Source organism: Gloeophyllum trabeum (assembly GCF_000344685.1).
Source record: "Gloeophyllum trabeum ATCC 11539 unplaced genomic scaffold GLOTRscaffold_00016, whole genome shotgun sequence".
NCBI classification, from domain to species: domain Eukaryota; kingdom Fungi; phylum Basidiomycota; class Agaricomycetes; order Gloeophyllales; family Gloeophyllaceae; genus Gloeophyllum; species Gloeophyllum trabeum.
In genome coordinates this window covers 695,468-714,705 of record NW_006920425.1, presented here as the reverse complement: position 1 = coordinate 714,705, position 19,238 = coordinate 695,468, and the positions used below count along the sequence as shown (strand labels likewise).

General features: G+C 53.8%; 7 protein-coding genes across 7 annotated transcripts in view; 4 read left to right on the top strand and 3 right to left on the bottom strand.

Moving 5' to 3' along the window:
- The window catches only part of GLOTRDRAFT_15264 (uncharacterized protein), a gene marked incomplete at both ends in the record, with an annotated part of 2,188 nt that extends 1,404 nt beyond the window's left edge, over nt 1–784 (top strand). The window contains one exon of the mRNA XM_007871948.1: nt 50–784. Within this exon, the coding sequence (XP_007870139.1) occupies nt 50–784 (735 nt within the window). The remainder of the gene's footprint in view (nt 1–49) is intronic.
- Nucleotides 785–1,853: 1,069 nt separating this feature from the next.
- Nucleotides 1,854–2,646, bottom strand: GLOTRDRAFT_49168 (uncharacterized protein; the record flags this gene model as incomplete). The annotated part of the gene is made up of 2 exons (XM_007871988.1): nt 1,854–2,533; nt 2,565–2,646. Coding segments are annotated over 2 exons (762 nt in total), but the record flags the coding sequence as incomplete, so codon positions are not given.
- A 1,806-nt stretch (nt 2,647–4,452) lies between these two features.
- Nucleotides 4,453–5,912, bottom strand: GLOTRDRAFT_96528 (uncharacterized protein; the record flags this gene model as incomplete). The annotated part of the gene is made up of 3 exons (XM_007872156.1): nt 4,453–5,063; nt 5,120–5,518; nt 5,579–5,912. 3 exons carry the CDS (start codon nt 5,910–5,912, stop codon nt 4,453–4,455), a joined length of 1,344 nt encoding a protein of 447 aa, XP_007870347.1.
- Nucleotides 5,913–7,331: 1,419 nt separating this feature from the next.
- GLOTRDRAFT_118043 (plasma-membrane proton-e) lies at nt 7,332–12,104 on the top strand (the record flags this gene model as incomplete). The annotated part of the gene is made up of 31 exons (XM_007872155.1): nt 7,332–7,523; nt 7,574–7,662; nt 7,711–7,769; nt 7,824–7,885; nt 7,934–8,420; nt 8,476–8,653; nt 8,708–8,813; nt 8,872–8,889; nt 8,943–8,976; nt 9,030–9,090; nt 9,139–9,328; nt 9,386–9,415; nt 9,465–9,577; nt 9,633–9,779; nt 9,836–9,866; nt 9,922–10,074; nt 10,125–10,178; nt 10,236–10,296; nt 10,353–10,381; nt 10,433–10,486; nt 10,538–10,619; nt 10,671–10,719; nt 10,776–10,963; nt 11,018–11,121; nt 11,173–11,211; nt 11,273–11,370; nt 11,420–11,495; nt 11,561–11,581; nt 11,636–11,662; nt 11,717–11,829; nt 11,881–12,104. 31 exons carry the CDS (start codon nt 7,332–7,334, stop codon nt 11,921–11,923), a joined length of 2,988 nt encoding a protein of 995 aa, XP_007870346.1. The 3' UTR covers nt 11,924–12,104.
- Nucleotides 12,105–14,982: 2,878 nt separating this feature from the next.
- On the top strand, nt 14,983–15,417 carry GLOTRDRAFT_133247 (uncharacterized protein; the record flags this gene model as incomplete). The annotated part of the gene is made up of 1 exon (XM_007872154.1): nt 14,983–15,417. The coding sequence occupies one exon, from the start codon at nt 14,983–14,985 to the stop codon at nt 15,415–15,417; it is 435 nt and encodes a 144-aa protein (XP_007870345.1).
- Nucleotides 15,418–17,007: 1,590 nt separating this feature from the next.
- On the top strand, nt 17,008–17,550 carry GLOTRDRAFT_96526 (uncharacterized protein; the record flags this gene model as incomplete). The annotated part of the gene is made up of 1 exon (XM_007872153.1): nt 17,008–17,550. The coding sequence occupies one exon, from the start codon at nt 17,008–17,010 to the stop codon at nt 17,548–17,550; it is 543 nt and encodes a 180-aa protein (XP_007870344.1).
- Nucleotides 17,551–18,147: 597 nt separating this feature from the next.
- GLOTRDRAFT_96525 (uncharacterized protein) lies at nt 18,148–19,059 on the bottom strand (the record flags this gene model as incomplete). Its single annotated transcript, XM_007872152.1, has 2 exons — nt 18,148–18,360; nt 18,418–19,059. The coding sequence occupies 2 exons, from the start codon at nt 19,057–19,059 to the stop codon at nt 18,148–18,150; spliced, it is 855 nt and encodes a 284-aa protein (XP_007870343.1).
- Nucleotides 19,060–19,238: the final 179 nt, after the last annotated feature.

Sequence of the window (19,238 nt, the reverse complement as noted above, 5' to 3'; positions counted from 1 at the left end):
CCCGGCAAACTTTGCCCTCCCCGGTGTGAAACTATCTGCACTCACCCAGCACCTCGCCTATGAAGCTATCCGAGCACGGAAAGTCGCCACCACTCAACCGCGCAAACATGCAACCTACAATATTTCCCGGATGCAAGATGGACTCCACGATGTAACGCACTCACTGGAACCAGCACCCCAGTTGTGGAACTCTTGCCGCAACCTAAACCTGCGACCACTAGTCAGACAATTTCTCTACAAGGCCATTCAAAGAGCGCACAAGATCGGGGACTACTGGCTCCCCATCGCGGGCTACGAAACCCGTGCCATATGCCCTACCTGTGAGGACTGCTCCGACAACCTAGATCACATACTGCTTGAATGTCTAACACCAGCCCGAGAAATTGTCTGGATGCTTACCCAAGACCTATGGCCAGACTCCTTTGGCCCTTGGCCAGCCCTTAATTTTGGGGCCTTGCTGAGCTGTGGCAAACTTGCAGTGCCACTGCGCGACACCCTGCACCATGACGACCAGGATTCTGATTCCGACTCCACTATCGACCATGAGCCCCCACTCACGAAACCCCACCCCGGAGCCTCCCGGCTTCTTCAAATCTTAGTATCCGAAGCCATCTACCTCCTATGGGTCCTTAGGTGCGAACGCGTTATCCAACAACGAACCCATTCCCCCAAAGCTATTGCCTCACGCTGGTCCAGAGCAATAAACCGTCGCCTTAGCATTGATCACGTCGTCGCCTGTAAACTGAAACGCTCTGAGAAGGAAGTCAAAAAGGTAGTTCGGACCTGGACGCCCGTCCTCGCAAATACAGACCAACTTGATCAATTCTGGGCAGCCCGCCCTGAGGTTTTAGTAGGTATTAGGGCGCCGCGGACTCCCACTCAACGGAAGCTCCAAGCGTTCCATCGAGCCCTACACTCCCCGGTACCCACCGGGGGTCGTGCGTAAATGCATTTTCCCTCGGACCAAACGGTATTACCGTTTGCTATAGTAGACTAAGTAGAGCTGGACCTATTGTCGGTAGCTACTTAATCATATTACTTGTCCAAAAAAAAAAAAGAATCTCTTCCCTACAAATCAAATTCTCATTTCTGTTCCAGGCATTTAGGCAGTATTCCCCTCTTTTGTCCAGCCCAGTCTTCCTTATAGAGCTTCGTCATCTCACACACCACGGTTTCATGTCTATGGTCCGCCACTTGAATCGCCTTCCTCTCTTACTTCGACCTTACACTCTCTGTGAGGCGGCCTGTGTCATCGTTAGCTGCAATGCTTGCAGATGGCACTGCACGCGCTTAGGTTACATCTGGTGATCTTCTTTCTAACTACGATGACTGGCGCCTCATGGGTATTTAGGCGGGACCACGCGTGCGGAGCAGTGCGTAGTAACCGTCTCTTAGGACTTGGCCAAAAATGAAGTATGAAGCCAAAATGGCGAAGAAATAACTAGACTCTCCGGCAACGTGAGTCCATATTATCCTGGATAATAAATATGACAGAAGGTCTGCGACAAGGGCCTCTGGGAACAGATCACAATCTCCTGGGTGCGCAATTATTTTCGATGTGAGCGCAGGTGCACTTCTGCAGCTGGCTGTGAGGCTAATATTGTCATCCTGGTGTCCGGGGTCGCAAGGATCATACATACCTTGCTCTGCTTCTCCCATTGTATATTTTCTCAACATGGGAGATGGAGATCGGTCTATCTGCCAACGACCTCTACGGTGAGCGAGCTGTGTGCACGTTGCTTTTCAATATTAACCACAATACGTGCCACGATGTGCGTATGTCCGAGAGCAGAGATAAACCGTTCCGTTTTGCCGGTACGTTACTGACATAGCTTGCCTACTCTTGCCTACTCCTAAGCAAATATCCGACTGAAATACCCCTTCACATTGCCCACCCCACTTCCGGCGGAACCGACAAAGGTGTCAGGGTGGACGATAATTATCGTCGTCTCTGCCTTCACCGGATTCACCAAATACCCCTCGTACGCGTGCCTGTCAGTATCCTTGACCAGGAAGTCCGCCTTCGGGAGCGCCTTATCTGCGCACACGGAGAATGTCGCAGGGAGGATGGCGACGGATTGCACCAGATCCGTGGGATACTCGCGCAGCGCGTCGACCACCGCGTCAGCGGACGAGACGGAGGCAGTGAAAATAAGAACGGTGTGCTTCGCGATCTTAAAGAAGCTGAAGAGATTCGTCAGAAGCCCGGCACTGCCGTTCACGTCGGGCAACGGGGGCGCGTCGGGCGCCCTATCTCCAGCCTGATCTCTTCCCAGTGTCCTATAAGTGTAGACGCCCGGCGCGGGCGCTGGCACATCTTCGCCACGCTCTTCGAGCACTACCGGGCTCCCGCGATAGTTCACATCAAGTTGGAAGTACTTGCTCCCGCGGTTCCACCCTTCCTCTGTTTTTGCAAGCGTCTCGCCGAGCGTGTCTGTGGTCAACCCGAGCGTACCCCTGATAACCGGGACACGCTCTGCCGTGTAGGATTCTAGGAGGCTGGGACATGCCACGCCTTTGCTGGCGAGGCTGACTTTCCAGCGAGATTTATCCTCGGGATGGACGAGCGTCGAGAAAGCAGGGCGCGTCGATTAGGCCACTATTCATCCCTTGGCCGCCTGTGGGGCTGTGGACATGCGTCGCATCGACAGTATACCTGTTCACAGGAGGTATGAGGATGAATCTCCAGTGACATTTCTCAGCCTCTTGAAAATCATCACTGGGAAGGCTACACACTTAACGAAAGCCAATGACAAGATCTCGGTGATCTCTAACCGTCCTCCCGTGTATTGGTTAACGTGCTCCTTGAATTCATTTCGGTTGGCTGCTAATCTCTTGAATTCAGAGTGTTTATCTTCCTTATCGAAGGCGAACTATGTCAGCCAGCAAACGTCTTCGTCCTGTAAATAGCGAGGCATCTCGGAGAGTCTTTACACGGGGCATAAGTGCCTCCAAGCAAGCAGATTATGCGGGAATGGTGCTTACTTAGGGATGCCGTCCCTCCCCCAAGCCTCCAGCACTACAACATCGGTTAGTGGGTCCATTTCAGCAGCACTTAGATTACGGAGGGACTCACATCGCGCGGAACCCTTGGGCGCAGTCTGACGTCTCCGAGAATACCGCACGCGTCCTGCCTGGTCACGCCATCAAATGCAGACCCAGAAGCTTCCTCACCACGCCTTAACCGCGGAAGATCTTGTCACAACATACAGCACAAGGAAAAGAGGAAAAACTACCTCTTGCACCATCAACACCGATCACGTAGTTAGCGAGAAACGTCTCCTCTGAGTCCTTCTCGCCTGCCAATGGGCGGACGAGCTGGGCTGGTCGGGGTGCTGGGCGAACCCGCGTAGCTCCGTGCCGAACTCGACGTGGCAGTCATACTTGCTGAGACGCGAGCGGAGGACACCCTGCGCGTCGTCCTGGTCCAGCCAAACGATATTTTGCGAAACGCGTTTTCCGGCTTCATATGCAAAGCACTGTATCACTCAGGTTGGCGCTCCCCGACATGTTCAAGAACAACTTTCAAGTTCTGCGACTACTCCGCCATCCATCACCTCTGTTGTCACGTCTGTCCAGTCCAAGCACAAAAGTAGTATATGAGAAGTAGAGCACCGGATTATGACCTTTGACGTTAACGGGGCTCATCAGGGGTAGGACGCATTTCGGCCGTGAGGGCTACGAGAACAAAGGTTTCGCGCGGGGCAAGGCAAGCAATTCAGCTTTCTAGTTAGGCGTTCACTTGAACTAGGTCTCATAGTGAGTACGATACTCAAAAGAATAACAACGATAGTCGTCGTGAGCTCTGTACGTTTCTAAGCCTGTCATTTTGCCGCCCGTCTTTCAGCCGAGATGTCTTGCATTGTCGGCAATGCAAGGCATTGCTACTGTGATTATCTAAGGGCACATCAATCACTATCCGGTCCTGCTGGCATATCTTCCAGGAATGTAGGGACCCCTTTCAGTACCTCTTGCGTTGATTGATGATTGATGAGGTATCTTTGATCCACACCCATACCTATCCCATTTGATCAAGGGTAGCAACATATTTCATGTACAACGAGATTCGCAAGCTGTAAGTAACTGCAGGAGGCCCTGGACAAGTTTCACACCGTTTGTACAGGTGGCATTTGTTGATTATCGCCGGTCGGGGTCAGCGATCTAATCTTATTTATTATCCCAATCTTATCTGATAGAGTGCGAACCTCTCGCATGAGCAAACGCGATTTACGAGAAGTGCGTCCCCTTTTCAGGAAGAGTTTCGCTCGATGCGGTGGACGTTGCCCCGGAACTTTCCTAAGTACTACTGCACAAATCACGACCTTGGCGCCACACACCCTGTGCTATTAGAATCAGATGTTCGCTTACACCACACACGCAGAACCATGTAGCATAAAAAGTGGCCGCTGCGTGTATAGTGTACTAGTATTGACGGGTTGCCTATATGGCTATTTATACGTGTGGGATAAAGGACGTCCAAGACACAGTTTGAAAGGTGCTCTCTGGAAGCGACCTAAGCAGGGTGAACACGAGGACAAGCAAGACGAACCGCGCAGAGACGTAGAGAACCACCATGGAATGGTTGACCACCCTCATCACCCACATGACCCCCGTTCCAAGTCGGCCGAGCACTTTCCCAGCCACCGTCCGCTGCTGCACAAAGTATGTCAATAGCCTGACCGCAGGCATACACGTAATCACGAGCGCGCACGAGCGCCACAGGGCCGCCTCCAGATACGAGGGGAAGGAAAAGTCCCAGGCGAGACAGTGGATCGCGCCGAAGACGATGGAGAACTCGACGGAGAGCGTGATGGCGACGTCGTCGCGGCTGGGCGTGCGGTCGCCCGAGTAGAAGGTCGGGACGGACGTGCCAGTGATCTCGTTGTTGCTGTGCAGGCGGTCGTTCCCCGCCATCTCTGAGAAGGCGTAGAGGACGCCGGAGGGGAGCTTGGGGCGCCACCTGGTTCGTGGTCCGGTTTCAGGAGGAGGGCCTGTTTTTTTGCCCAGAGAATGCTCGACACGTGCGGTGGTTTCGTGCGGAGCTCCGTCTGGCTCCCGAGGACCTGCGGAGGAATATTGCGGGTCAGTCATCGTCACTAGGCCACAGGTCTACACGTACTTGGCCCTTCCTGTATCTTCACGAAGAAAGGAAACCGCACTCCCTGAGGTTTATTCCACCATAGAAAGTACGTCACCGCATTCAGCAATGCAAACCCACAAGTCGCCAACTCAAGCTCCGAGACGGTGATGTGCTGGACGGCGCGAGCGATGCATTGAAGGACGAACCATACCGTCTGGATGATCGCGAACGTCTTTGCGAGCCAATCTTTCTTCCCCTTGTCAGCCAGTTCCTCGGCTTTCAGCGAGGCTGTGCGGTCCGACGAGGCGAAGAACACGCGGAAATCGCCGTCGTAGTCGACGTCGAGGACTTCGGGGCGGTGACTGTCGCTGTATAGGACATAGCCGCCCATGAGCGCGAAGAACGCGTGGGTCTTGGACCACGGCTTTCCGTGCGCGGCTATCGCAGCGCGGTCATCGTCCGGAGAACTCGTTTTCGAGAGACGGGCGCACGACGCACCCGCACGGTCGTTCCATCTCTTCTGCAGCTCCCGCGAAACGTACCACTGCCGCGCCGCCCACGCCACCACGAGCTCCGGCGCGACAATCCCGATGAGCATCACGCCCAGGTGTCGGAGCGGGCCGCGGTGCCACCGCTCGTTCTCGGCGGGGATGTTGAGGTGCAGCGACACCCAGGTGCAGGCGAAGATGGTGACGAGGCAGCTGCGGATGACCTGCCAGAGCGTGCGGCAGTTGTCGATGTCGTGGCAGGTATCTACACTGTGCGTGAGGGGCGTCGGGAGGACGGAGAGGTTATGCGGGCTCGGCAGGGTGCTGGTGGCGGGGATGAACATGGTGGGGTGCGAGTGCATTTCGGTGCTGCTGATTCGTTGACATGTATGCCTGGCGCACACTTGGCCATCGTGGCTTCATATGAAGCAACGCTTCACATTGGAGGCGGATTGATATTGGCCGTTATGATTCTGCTTTTAGGACGTAGCGCGGATGCAACGAGTGTTTCTATGTATAGTTCAGCGCAGCAGTTGATGCTAGTCTGCTTCAGCCCGAGCCTGATTCGTGATGTCGCTGATAACATGAATTTCGGGGGGGCATTAGGAGCGTACACATTTACTCACCGGCGTTGCGATCTCTGCAATAGGATCATACCATGGGGGCTGCGATGGAGCAGTTTTTCGTGAAGCGCTCGCAGCGTGCATGGGACGATACGAGATCGATGCATCGCCATAGCGAGCTTTGCCGCCTAAATGCAAGGTAGCGCACTGCATGGACGGACTTGTTCTCGAAAGAGCGCGTTATGCGGTTCATTATGTGAATCGACTCCTTGGAGCAATATCAATATTATCGGCCAGCATCAATATTTCAGTGCTGACCGACCTCTGTCCCAATACACATGGTACGGAATTTACGTGGCGATGGGGCTGTCATCTGAGCAAAGCATGGCGTACCCGCGGCCCGTATGGCGAGCTTGTGTAATGATTGTTTAGATCAAGGTTGTCAGAGATGGATGAGCTGTTCGTAAATCAGTAGTCTGACGTCATGTAAGAAGCGCTGGCATCCTGAGAACACACACATTGCTCGTTCTGGGGAAGACGTTACCTGTTATGGATGTAAACATCTCTTCCTGACCTGCCATTTCATGACTTCTTCACGTCGATCGCTGCTTTGGTATATAAAGACGACTGGCCCAGGAATGATCTTTCTCTCGCATCCCCCCCTTCCCCCCCTTGCCACTGCACCTAGTGTACCCATTTCCGGAGGCCTAGATGTGCCTGCATGAGACTCCATGGCGTAGTTAGATGGACTATTTTTGGCATATAGTAGGTGAACGTATTTTTGGCGTCGCTCGCCGGCGGCAGCCTTCCCCAATGACGTCGACCTGCTCAAACGCGCACTGAACAGTGAACACCACCGCCTGGTCCGCAAGCCACCAAATCAATGACGAGGGCAGTTCATGGCGTTGGGCTCGTATACGTCACTGTATCTGCGTTATTTTCTGCTGTACAAGCCGATGGGTCAGCCGCAAGGTGAGTACTTAAATCGGAGGCAGGGCAGGATGTGGAGCCCGTCTCATCCCTCTCGCCCAGTACCTGCGTGCCAAGACCATGTCTGCCTCCGCAGGCGACGTGCACGGCCAAGCCGCCAGCCAGGCTGATGAGAACAACCGCGGGCCGCCTCCCGCCGACGATCGCAATCGGGACCTCGAGCGCGGCGACCCGGATGTAGAGGAGCAGCGCAACCATGACTATGACCCGATGGACGAGATTGAGAAGGAGCCGGACGAGTACACCCGGCTGCTGAAGTACATCGACTACGAGGCGGAGCGGGCCAGGCATGGCGGCGACGAGGGCGATGAAGAGGAGGAGGAGAAGGAGATGCGAAGGCTTTGGTATGCGCCGTGGAAGAAGGTGCCGGTGGACGCTGAGGGGACCAAGAAAGTGCCGCAGGTGGGCTCGGTGTCCTTCCATGTTGTCTCTGTTCCTGACGCGCACTGCAGAGTTGGCTGGAGACGGACATGTTGAAAGGGCTGTCCGAGCCGGAGATTTCTAACCGACGTAATCGCTTCGGGTATAATGAGCTGGAGAGGTGTGTATGACTCTATTTTTCTTCTTTATACTGGCTCATTTTTCCTAGTCCGCGAGAAAACCCTATCCTCAAATTCATCTCGTACTTCCGCGGACCTATTCTCTACGGCACGTATCAGTTGCCCCGCATTCTCTCTCGCTAATTCATCCGTGTTTGTGCAGTGATGGAACTGGCGGTCATCTTGGCTGCCGGTCTACGTGATTGGATCGACTTTGGCGTTATTGTGCGTAGCATGCTACCACCTTGTCTTCGTCGCTGACTCGTGTACTAGATCGGCATTCTGGCACTGAACGCATTTGTGGGCTGGTATCAAGAGAAGCAAGCCGGCGACATCGTCGAACAGCTCAAGGCCGGTATCGCGATGAAGGCAACGGTTGTCCGCGACGGTAAGGAGCAGGTGATCGAGGCGCGGGAGATCGTCCCAGGCGACATTGTCGTCGTAGAGGAAGGGCAGACAATTCCCGCGGACGGCAAGATCCTCGCTGCGTACGACGACAAGGACCGATCCAAGGCCAAGTCGATCTTGGAGAAACGGGATGCCTCGAAGAATGGCAATAACCATTCCAGTCGGTCGAGCAGTCCCGGCCGAGAGAAGAAGGAGCAGGCTAATGGCGGACCTGACTCGGGCGACAGGAAAGAGGGCGGACAAGACGACAAGGGCAGGGAGGACGACGATGACGGGAAGGAGGATAAGGGTCCCTCGGTGTTCTCGTGCGACCAGAGTGCGATCACTGGGGAGAGTTTGGCCGTGGATAAATGTGGGTTTTTTACTTCCAGTTTTCTTGCTCGGTAGCTGAACACCGCGCCCGGTAGACATTGGTGATACGATCTATTACACTACTGGTGCGAAGCGTGGAAAGGTGTATATGGTCGTCGCGGAGACGGCGAGGCAGTCGTTTGTGGGGCGGACGGCGAGCCTCGTCACTGGCTCTAACACGCAGGGCCACTTCCAGAAGGTGATGAACTCGATCGGCACGACGCTCTTGGTTCTGTGCGTTCCTAGTGTTATTCTCTACGGTGATTCGAGCTAACCGGACGGTCTTAGGGTCGTATTATGGCTGCTTGCCATTTGGATCGGAGGGTTCTTCCGCCATGTGCTGATTGCTACCCCCTCGGAGAATAACTTGCTTGTTTATACCCTTGTCATGCTGGTGCGTGCCCAGGACATCACAGCGGTCTATCAAATGAATGACATTTACCGTGTTACAGATCATTGGTGTCCCTGTTGTAAGTAGCACTGAGAAGATTTATGGTAGCGTGATTTGACGAAGCGCGTATAGGGTTTGCCCTGCGTTACGACGACGACGCTGGCTGGTACGCACGCGCATGCATGGTCTCTTGGGGTCCGATGGCTGACGCGCTTACAGTTGGTGCTGCCTTCCTCGCACGACGGAAAGCGATCGTTCAGAAGCTCACGGCCATCGAATCGTAAGTTCCGCTCCGCTCTATCCTTACATACCACGTAATATTTTGTAGTCTTGCTGGAGTCGATATATTGTGTACCGACAAGACCGGAACGCTCACGGCCAACCAGCTGTCGGTACACGAGCCATGGGCTGTTGAAGGCGTCGATCTGAATTGGATGTTGGCGGTGGCGGTTCTCGCGTCGAGTCATAATATCAAGTCTTTGGACCCGATTGATAAGGTTACGGTTGTCACGCTCAAGGTTCGTGGATGTCATGCATGGTTCAATGTGGATCGTTGTTGCTGAACTCGTTTGCAGGATTATCCCAAGGCTCGGGAGATACTCAAAGTGAGCAGAGCCTGTACGGATCCGAAGCAGTACTGATCAGCGGCTTCAGGAGGGATGGATCACCCACAAGTTCACACCTTTCGACCCTGTGTCCAAGCGGATTACTGCTCAGGTCGAGAAGGATGGGAAGCAGTACAACGTCGCGAAGGGCGCTCCCAATGCGTGAGTGCTACCGGGACTAGCGTACGGTGACTCGACATGCTGATTGTCATCCCAGCATTCTGAGGCTGGCGAACCCGCCCCGGGAGCTGCAGGAGGCGTACAGGCAGCGCACCCAGGATTATGCTAAGCGTGGGTTTAGGACCCTGGGGGTTGCGTGCCAGGAGCAGGGCGGAGAGTGGAAGATCCTCGGGCTGCTGCCTATGTACGCTCAGCGTCATCCCTGTATGGAATCATCGTTGAGCTTATCGTTTGAGACAGGTTCGATCCTCCCCGTTCGGATACCGCTCAGGTACGTGTCATGCCGGAGTACCCGAGATGGTCCGGTTCGCTCACGTATTGTGCAGACGATTGCTGAAGCTGGTGAACTCGGCGTCAGAGTCAAGATGCTTACCGGTGATGCCGTCGCTATCGCTATTGAAACTTGCAAGCAGCTCGCGCTTGGTACGAATGTGTACGACTCGCAGCGATTGATGACGGGTGGGATGTCAGGCTCGGATGTAAGTGTAAGCAGCCCTCGATCATTGCGAGTGCTAATAAATGGGCGTAGGTACATGACTTTGTGGAGAGCGCGGATGGGTTCGCTGAGGTTGCTCCGGAGCATGTAAGTATTGGTTATGATCTTGGAGTCGTGAATCGGCACTCAGCTACGGATGCACAGAAATACCAAGTCGTGGAGATGCTACAGAACCGAGGTCACTTGACGGCTATGACGGGAGACGGTGCGTATGCATGATATGAAAGTGCGCGAAGCTTCGTCTCATGAGCCCGCTCTCAGGTGTTAACGACGCGCCCTCACTGAAGAAGGTTTGTCTTCCGTCACAGTTACACCACGTCAGGCTCTGACGGGGCACGTAGGCCGATTGTGGTATCGCAGTCGAAGGAGCTTCGGACGCTGCTCGCAGTGCCGCCGTAAGTGGATACTCCGTGGTACAGACATAGCCACCGCTGATAGTCCATCAGGACGTCGTGTTCTTGGATGAGGGCCTTTCCACTATCATTACGTCTATCAAAGTTGCGCGGCAGATCTTCCACCGTATGAAGGGTGAGTCAATCTCCGCGGGTGTTTGAGGCACTTCTTGACGATCCCTTCCAGCTTATATCGTGTACCGGATTGCTCTCTGTTTGCACTTGGAGATCTACTTGTGAGTCTTTTATGGGCCTTACTGGAGTCGCATTAGCCCTGATGTCGCGGTCGTAGGACGCTTTCCATGATCATTTTGAACGAGACCATCCGGGCCGACCTCATCGTCTTCATCGCCCTCTTCGCCGACTTAGGGACAATCGCCATCGCATACGATAACGCTCCTCACGCTCGTGCTCCAGTCGAGTGGCAGCTCCCCAAGATATGGATTATCTCGACGATACTTGGTCTCCTGCTCGCTGGAGGTATGTTTCATATCTCTGCGATGAGAGTAGCTTCCAAATAAATTGCCCTCGCAGCTACGTGGATCTTGCGTGGTACTCTATTCCTGTCCAGCGGTGGTATAATACAGAACTGGGGTAGTGTTCAGGAGATTCTTTTCCTCGAGGTAGCACTGACAGAGGTACGTTGAGGTATGGTTGCCTTCGTCTACAGTGCTGATTGTTTGCTTCAGAACTGGCTCATATTTGTGACTCGTGGTGCGGGCACTTGGGTGAGTCAAGAAATCGGCACAATAATCCCGATGTGTTAGGCTAACGATGGCTTGCGACTAGCCATCCTGGCAATTGGTCGGCGCCATCCTCGGCATTGATATTATCGCGAGTATTTTTGCTATTTTTGGCTGGATTTCGGGCTCGCAGCCTCACAACGGGTAGGATGCAGTGGTAGCTTGTGCCTTCCGTTGCTGATGATACCTCTAGGCACACTGATATTGTCACCGTTGTCCGGGTCTGGGCCTTCTCGTTTGGTGTCACTGTCGTGCTTGCTTTAGTGTACGTCTTGTTTCGATTGAGTTCTTTCTTCGATACTGAGGGACTTTACCTGATGATATGCACAGTTACTTTATTCTCAACAATATCCCGGTGAGTACATCGTGGTCTTGCGTGTGATCGTGAGGGGTGACGTGATTCCCCTAGTGGCTCGATAATATCGGTAGGAAGAAGGTTCGTAACTTCAGCATTCGTTTTTTCGTACGCTTGCTGACTTGATACATGCAGCGCGGTGTCAAGGACAAGACACGCGAGGACTTCATTTCTAACTTACGAATGGTCACTCTTGTGCACCAGCGCGGGGGTAACGGTTCCGAGGACATCTTCCGCTTCGAACCACAGTAAGGATGGTCAGTATATAATGAACGCCTATCCCTGACCACCATGTTCAGAGCCGAAGTTGCCAAAGGCGAAGAGAAGAAAGAGCAACGATGACGCCTTTTAGATGCTACGTACGAACCTCTTGGATTTTAGCTCGTTAGACCATCTATTACGAGGACAGCCCATGGTATTGTTGGAATAACCGGCCTATACGACAAAAGTGTACACTATTCTACAATTCCTGTATTATCTGCTTGCTATACATTGATGATGGCGATGGATGGATTTGCCTCTACCGTCGTGTGCTGATCCAAGAATACGCAAGAGTGCACAAAGGCGTTGGCGCCAGCGGTCCGCGAGATCGAGGTGAGTAAATGTTGCTTGACAGGAAGTGGAGCACATGGAATGCGCGGATCTCGTCTATGTAGAAGCTGCGGCCGGAAACGAAGAACTCCTGCTAGATCCCGGGATTATGATTGCAGCAAGCACTTATATCGGGCCCTTCACACACACGGGTAGTAGAAACCAAGGGGATTGCATGACGGCCTTCTCCGGATATGCTAATGATTAAGTGACCGTCGTACCAGAGTCCCGACCCACAAACTTCATATAACCTGTAGGTTAGAACCTACCACCGGCGAATCCGGACTCTGTACCTATCCATATTGCGGCGAGGCGCACTGTCTGAGTGCTAGATCGCTCCGAAGCTTGATTATCAGTCGGCTCGATGTCTCGCGCCTTACTGCGCCTCAAGCCGCTTCAATCGGCACCCGAGTCGGGTGCCGATTATACTCACTGCGGGCAGAGACCGATGTCCCGTCGGCGAGCATGCTATGAACATGCCCCGGTTGGGAGAACACTTTCCTGGAATGGTCTTTGTTGGACCACGACCTGGACATGGAGAATGTCCCTTGAATGAACAAAGGCAGATCCGCGGGACATTTACTATGCTCTCTAAAAATCAGGGGACATTTGATTCACATTGTTCTCTCATTCTTTATGTCTCTGCCAAGTCCCACTTCGGAGCATGCAAGGAAAATGTTCTCCCACCTATTTCATGAATGACAAATGTCCGGTGGCAGGACATCGGTGCTTGTCCGCTGTGACTGACAGCCTACAGGTAGATTTCAGGCCACGTATTCAACTCAAAGCACACTGATATTAACTAGAACGCGCGCTGCCGAGATGCTGAGTGTAGTCAACAATCTTGGCTGGGGCGTAACCTTTTAGATTTGCATCAGGATTGAGACGCCCAGCCTGAGTGGACCTCATGAATGCCGATGAGCCGGGAAGTGGAGGAATTCGATATTGGACGATGTAGGGAGCACATCGGCATGCAGATGTCCTGGATTGATTGAAAATGTAAGTCACTGGCGGCAGCTTGGTTGACAGATCCGCGTCCAGCGAATATATTCCATGTAATCTCATAGCCAGTCCGATATTTCGGGAGTTCCATATGGTAGGCATGGCTGAGTACGTGCATTCGGTCTGGTCAGCTAACATACCTCGGAGAGATTGCTATCAACTGGCTTGAGGAGAATAGGAGACTACAATAACCCATAAAGCATTTTCGTGAGTGTTCGCGCATTGCGCCAGGCAAAATTACGGTAAATATGGAATCACCTGTAAGAATGTCATACGCTTCAGGAACATGTGAGTGGCGTAGTCCTGGGGACACTCTATGGCATGTAATATATCGCACTTGTCGAAGAAGGTTGGACTAACATAGGAAATGGAGCCGGCCTATGCCACATATCGATGCCGGTACCGGTCACTCTGTGGAGTTCGCGGAACAGCTTGACTGCATAAATACCGGGCGGAATCGCAGCCAAAATGATCAGTGCCCATATAATACGCCAGCGGAGAACAAGTAAGTCACTCAGCTGTTTCGTCTTACCTGCAGTTCCAATGCTAGGATTCTTCTCCAGCTGTAGTAACATGCAATTCCTTACCGTCGCCAAGCTCGCGGCTGTCGTCGCTTACATTGGTGCCGTTGTAGCAAGTCCCAGCCTCTACGAGGCCCGTCAAGTCGGGTGCCTGTTGCAAACATGCAGTAACAATTCTGACTGCTGCGCGGGAGCTGTCTGCAATGGAGTCAACTACCTGGATTTATCAGACATGGTGCGTATCGTCGGAGGTCCTTCGGTGCCGTCTTCACGAGAACTGATCTGCGTTGTATGCCCGTAGTTCTGCGTTCCTGACGTATGTAATGTGCTATGTGACAACACCACGCCATGCTGCACCAATGTCCCTGGGGTAACCTTCGAGTGCGTCCTGGATGTGAGTTTTTAAACCCACCCCATGAGATCGTCCAGGGTGCTGATACATTTATTAGACGTGCCTCGGGCAAATCCTCTGAGTGCACGGCGACAATGTCCCCGGATAACCACATAAGTCGGCGGGCCCCAAGAGAGCTCCTGCACGTCTACGCAGAAAATGTAAAACGTTTTAGCCAGATGTTGGATGATGAGAGACTATTTACCTGTGCAACACCGGCAACTTAGTTCAATATGAAACATATTTCTGTCTGCGACAGAGTGACGATTCTGTGGTTCTGATGCAGGGTGGCGTGAGAGACGCTCAAATTGACCAATGAGCTGCCGGGACCCCGTGACAATCGATTGAGCTGATGCTTCCTGCCCTTACAGTACTAGTGGCTCGTCTTGTTTTAGGGACGCAGTTTCAAGCCCTTCTAACCAGGAATGTCGTTTTCGGAGTCAATATGCCCTCCAGACATCGCAACTAGCTCCACCTTTTCGACGTTCTGCGCGCATTGCCCACATCTTCCCACCGAGCTCTTCGACCTCATCCTGACCTACGCATGGTGCTCTCTTCCTCCTGAGTTCCACGGATATACCATTATTCAGAGTGGTTCTTCGGTGCGCTGGAGACTATACTTCTGCTTTCGCCATGTAAATCATGAGTGGCGCCGCGTCATCCACGATATCCACTTTCGATATGTTTATATCGAGAATTTCAAGGACTTCCAAATCTATACTCGCCATATAACAAAACACCTGGAAACCCGAGGGCTGGCGCTTGAATCTGCTGTTGCAAGCGAATACAAGAGGAACATATTTTCCAACTGTCACCTCACTATAGCTCACCCGCGGAGCGAAGACTCGGATTCTCATTACGAACAGATCACAGCGCTTATTCCCAGCTGTGTCGCGATGGAGGTCCGGGTGGAGACCTCTCTCAGGGAGTCTCCCGAGTTCTCTGGGAGGAAAACCGTCAATGTTTGCGAATTCGTATCTCGCTACGCAGGTATCAAGACTCTACGCATGGTTAGTGACCCCCGGTCGTCAATGTATTTCCATCCCGGGAGCGGAAAATTTGCGGACAGTCTTGACACCCTTGTCGTCTGTCCGCTACGTGTCCATACTAGAGCGGAGTCAGGCCCAGCAGTGTGGCAAGTGTCTGAAGAGTTGTCTGTGTGGAGACTTGACGAAGCTCTCGAGATCGGACTGAGGGAGGAGAAGCAGGATCAACGTCCCCTTCGCATTGTCGTTGAATGTACCCTCGACAAAATTGAGGGGTGGGAGGAAGCGGAGAAGGCTTGTAAAGACCATGGTGTCTCCTTATCCAAAGATATGCGGCTCGATTAGCCGATAAAGCACAATAACTGTTCGTAAGTCACGCACTCTCGTTTGTCTGGATTTTCCATAAAATAATGAAGTCTTCACTTCAGTGAAGGGTATCAGGAGATGACTTAGGATGGAAGTTTCTTGAAGGTTGTATGCTCCGACAATTAATGCAATTGATACGGTTCGTCAGGAGTATCACCCTATCCACTGATTTAATTGTGGTATATCGTTCGCGCTGCGTTGACGCAGGTTGGCTAGAAAGAGAGTGTCCGACATAATCCGCCACATCATCAGCCGAATCTCCTCTGGCAAGAGGTAATGAACTCACGTCTACAGATTCCTCGGGAACTCTTCGTGCACCGGCCCCAACGGAGGCTCAGCGCGGTGTCATAACTCCAGAGGACATCAGGTACGACCCGAGCACAAAAGTATCTGGCAGGTGATGGCCATGCTCGCGGCGAGAGACCATTCTCAACGGAAGCTGTAGTGACTTGAACCGCAGAGCCGAGTGTTTCCGCGGTGAGTCCTATCCGTCGCTGATCCAACATCCACATTATTCCGGTTCTGGTAACTCGACGCACATCAGTGTATCCCAGAGCACCTTTTACGAGAGGTTTGCTATTACAGGAGATGGGCTACGCATGCAGTGCCGGGTGGACATAAAATCATCATATACCAGCCCCACCGTACTTGGCCTGCGGACACACAAACGTGCTCAAGCTCGCATAGACCATTGTCCGGAACAAGGAGCACAATCTCGGCGATTGTGCGTTTAAGAATGGTTTTCAAACGAACGTCTAGTGGCTTGGAGACCATGAAAGCTGTCTTGGCTTGGCAACTGAGCTTGCGCTCTGATTGTATTGCAAGAGGGGGTTCCGGACTTTCACCCCCATGCTCCGGCATTTCATCACTTTGTCCGGTGAGTAATTTGATTCCTTGGATTTGAAGCAACAAAACGGTCCCTCCCTCTCCCCAGAGCAGAAAAATACGGTGGTCAGATCCGGGAGCACAACATGGCCGTGCCCTTCGAGTCTACCCTGAGCTCGGGATTAGCGAGAGCTTGAATTCAAACTGAACATGGTGCGTGGATCCTCGCTCGATTACGAGGGACCAAGAGAGCTGCGGTCAAATTCATTGCGATAGAATCCTAGTAGAACGTCCTCATATGTAAGTACATGTTCTGCCCTGTTCTGCCACAAGGGGGAGGTTCCCACGGGACAGTCGGCGCCTCATCCTTTTGGCACTGCCACTCAACTGTAACCGCACAGAATGCACACTCGATATCCCTGAAGGCCCTTTGTAAAAGCTGGAGCTACAGGACTTTGTTGCTGCTAAACTCCAGAGCATGCGAAGTCACGTTGTCCTCACATTCAACTGCAGCTTCCCTCCCGACCTTCCGGCCTTTCCTTCACTTCCCTCCTGAACTCCTTGACAACATCATCATCGAAGTATGGCGTTCCATTCCGCGCATGCACACCAAGTCCCCTTGCTCGGAGGTTACCGTCGTCTTCCTCCCGTTTCCGGACGAGGACCGCTGGTGTGAGGATATAGTGACCCCTGCCGCCATCGTCGACCTGATTCCCGGGTGCCAGTCACTGGACGTCACCTCCCATGAGATTGACATTACAGACTTCGTATCCCACTACTACGGCCTCACCTCATTTCGGCTGTATCGCTCACTCAACGGCTTCCCCTTCCCCCGAGGACGAATATCGCTGGTGGTACTCCTCGCAGCCCGATTACCGCCCTCGACGCGTATCGCCTGTGTTCTCGCACGTCACCTCGGTCAAGCTCTTCTGCGAGCCGGACCCTGCCTCGCTGGGCCACTTCCCCAACCTCAGGTGTCTGCGGCTGAACCGCCCGTTCCCGCTGTCGTATCTGCGCAACCACCTGCCGCGCAGCCTTGGCACGATCGCGCTGGAGGTCGACCACTTCTCTCATATGGAGGCCGTGCGAGGCGAGTGGGATTTTTACAAATTCGAGATGCTGACGAAGTGGGGCATCCACAATGCCCTGCGCTCGGGCTTCTGGAAGGGACAGACGAGGAGAATGCTGGTCGAGTGTGGGGAGGCGGGGGCAGAAAAGGTCATTGGGTTGGATGCGGTCGCGCAGGGTTGTAAAGAGAAAGGGATCGAGTTCGGGTGTTTGTACTGAAATGGACGGGAGGCGTGTTAAACGGGTGAGTGATGCACTATCCTGCCCCTTCCCCCTCAGGATATTCATACCAGCCTCCACGCTGGGTGTAAGAACGGCACAATAGTCGTCCTCCTCCTTCCGCTAGCCACTCGTTCCTCTGTTGCCTGCCTCCCTTTCGCTATGGACCTGCTGTCCCATTGCAGATCATCGATGGTCTGCAATCATGCTTCTGGGATGGCCAGGACGGGACGAGGAGGAGGATATTGGTGGAGTGTGGCGAGGGCAAGGCCGGGGATGAGGGAAGGACGCTCCAGGAGAAGATCGACTATGGTTGGAATACGAAAGCGGAGGCGTGCAGGGAGCGGGGGATCGAGTTCCAGCGGCTCTACTATAGAGGTATGTGTCACGACCGAACCGGAAGGTACTGGTGAGTTGGACATCCGAATTTTTTGTCTTTGTTGATGGAGTTTGCGCGAATGATCAAACGCTACGCAGCTTTGAATATCACTTCCACCATGACCAGTGTGCAGTCGCTGCTGAAGCACATGCTTGGATCTAATCTCCCAAGAAGCCGAAGTACATAGGTCTCGCTTCCAAACCCGGTCATGCTCTCCTCTAGGCCGTCCCACTCTTTTCTTTCTCCGCAGACGACTTGGTCAGCGCAGCCAAGAATGCCTCCCCCTTCTCCTTAGACGCCCCGTCGAGCTGACTCTCATATCCCGCCTTCAGCACTTCGAACAGCGCCCCCGAAAGTGGATAATACTTGTTGTTGCTCCTGAACGCCTTGACCAGCTTGTCCGTATCCGGCTTCTCGCCGACGCGCTCCATCTGCGACGCCGTTCAGCACTGCGTCTGAACTGAGCCATGCTCCGAAACAACACCTACCTTGTTGAAATCAAAGACGAAGAATTTCACATGCCCACTCCCATCCGCGCCCATCGCAAACTCGATGTCATTCGCATCGTACCCCGCCCTCCAATGGATCCGCGCGACCGCCGCCCCTATCCCGCGCACGACATCTTCGACTGGCGGCAGCGCCACCGCGCCCTTCACCCGCTGTGCGAGGTCCGCGTACGTAGTCGGGGTCAGCAGCACGCTGGCGAGGCTCACCGGGCCCCTGATCGCCTCGCGGCCCATGCCCAGCAGGCACAACTTGATCTCCGGCGCCTTCTTCTCGTCGAGCTTGATGATCTGCGCCAGCGCGCCCTTGAGCGCGTCCGGGATGTCGTAGATGCGCTCCATCGCGATCGCGGGCGGCGGCAGCTTCCCCAGTTCCGCCACGACGTCGGCGGGGACAGCCTCCCCCGCAAACGCGGGGTCGACGCTCTTGTCGGCGTTCTGGAGGGCGATCGGCTTGGGCGCGAGGAGGAACGCGCCGGGGTTGCAGGTGGTGTACACGCTCGCGAGCGCGTCGAACTCGTTCTTCGCGCCCTCGAATTCGCGGGCAAAGGACTTGTACGCCGTGCCGCCTAGGACGTAGACGGAGGCATACGAGCCCGACGCGGTCTTGCTGGCTTGGGTCGACATGAGTGTGTAGGCGATGAAAGGTGCGAGTTCGATGCATCCATGGGGCCTCCAGGGCCGGTCTTTTATGCTGCAAGTGGTGGACGATGCTCGGAGCCCTGTAGCACAAGTGCGTCCATTGCTCACCCGACTGCCGCGTTTCGAGTCGACTGACACGACTGAGTGAATGCCTACAGGAAATA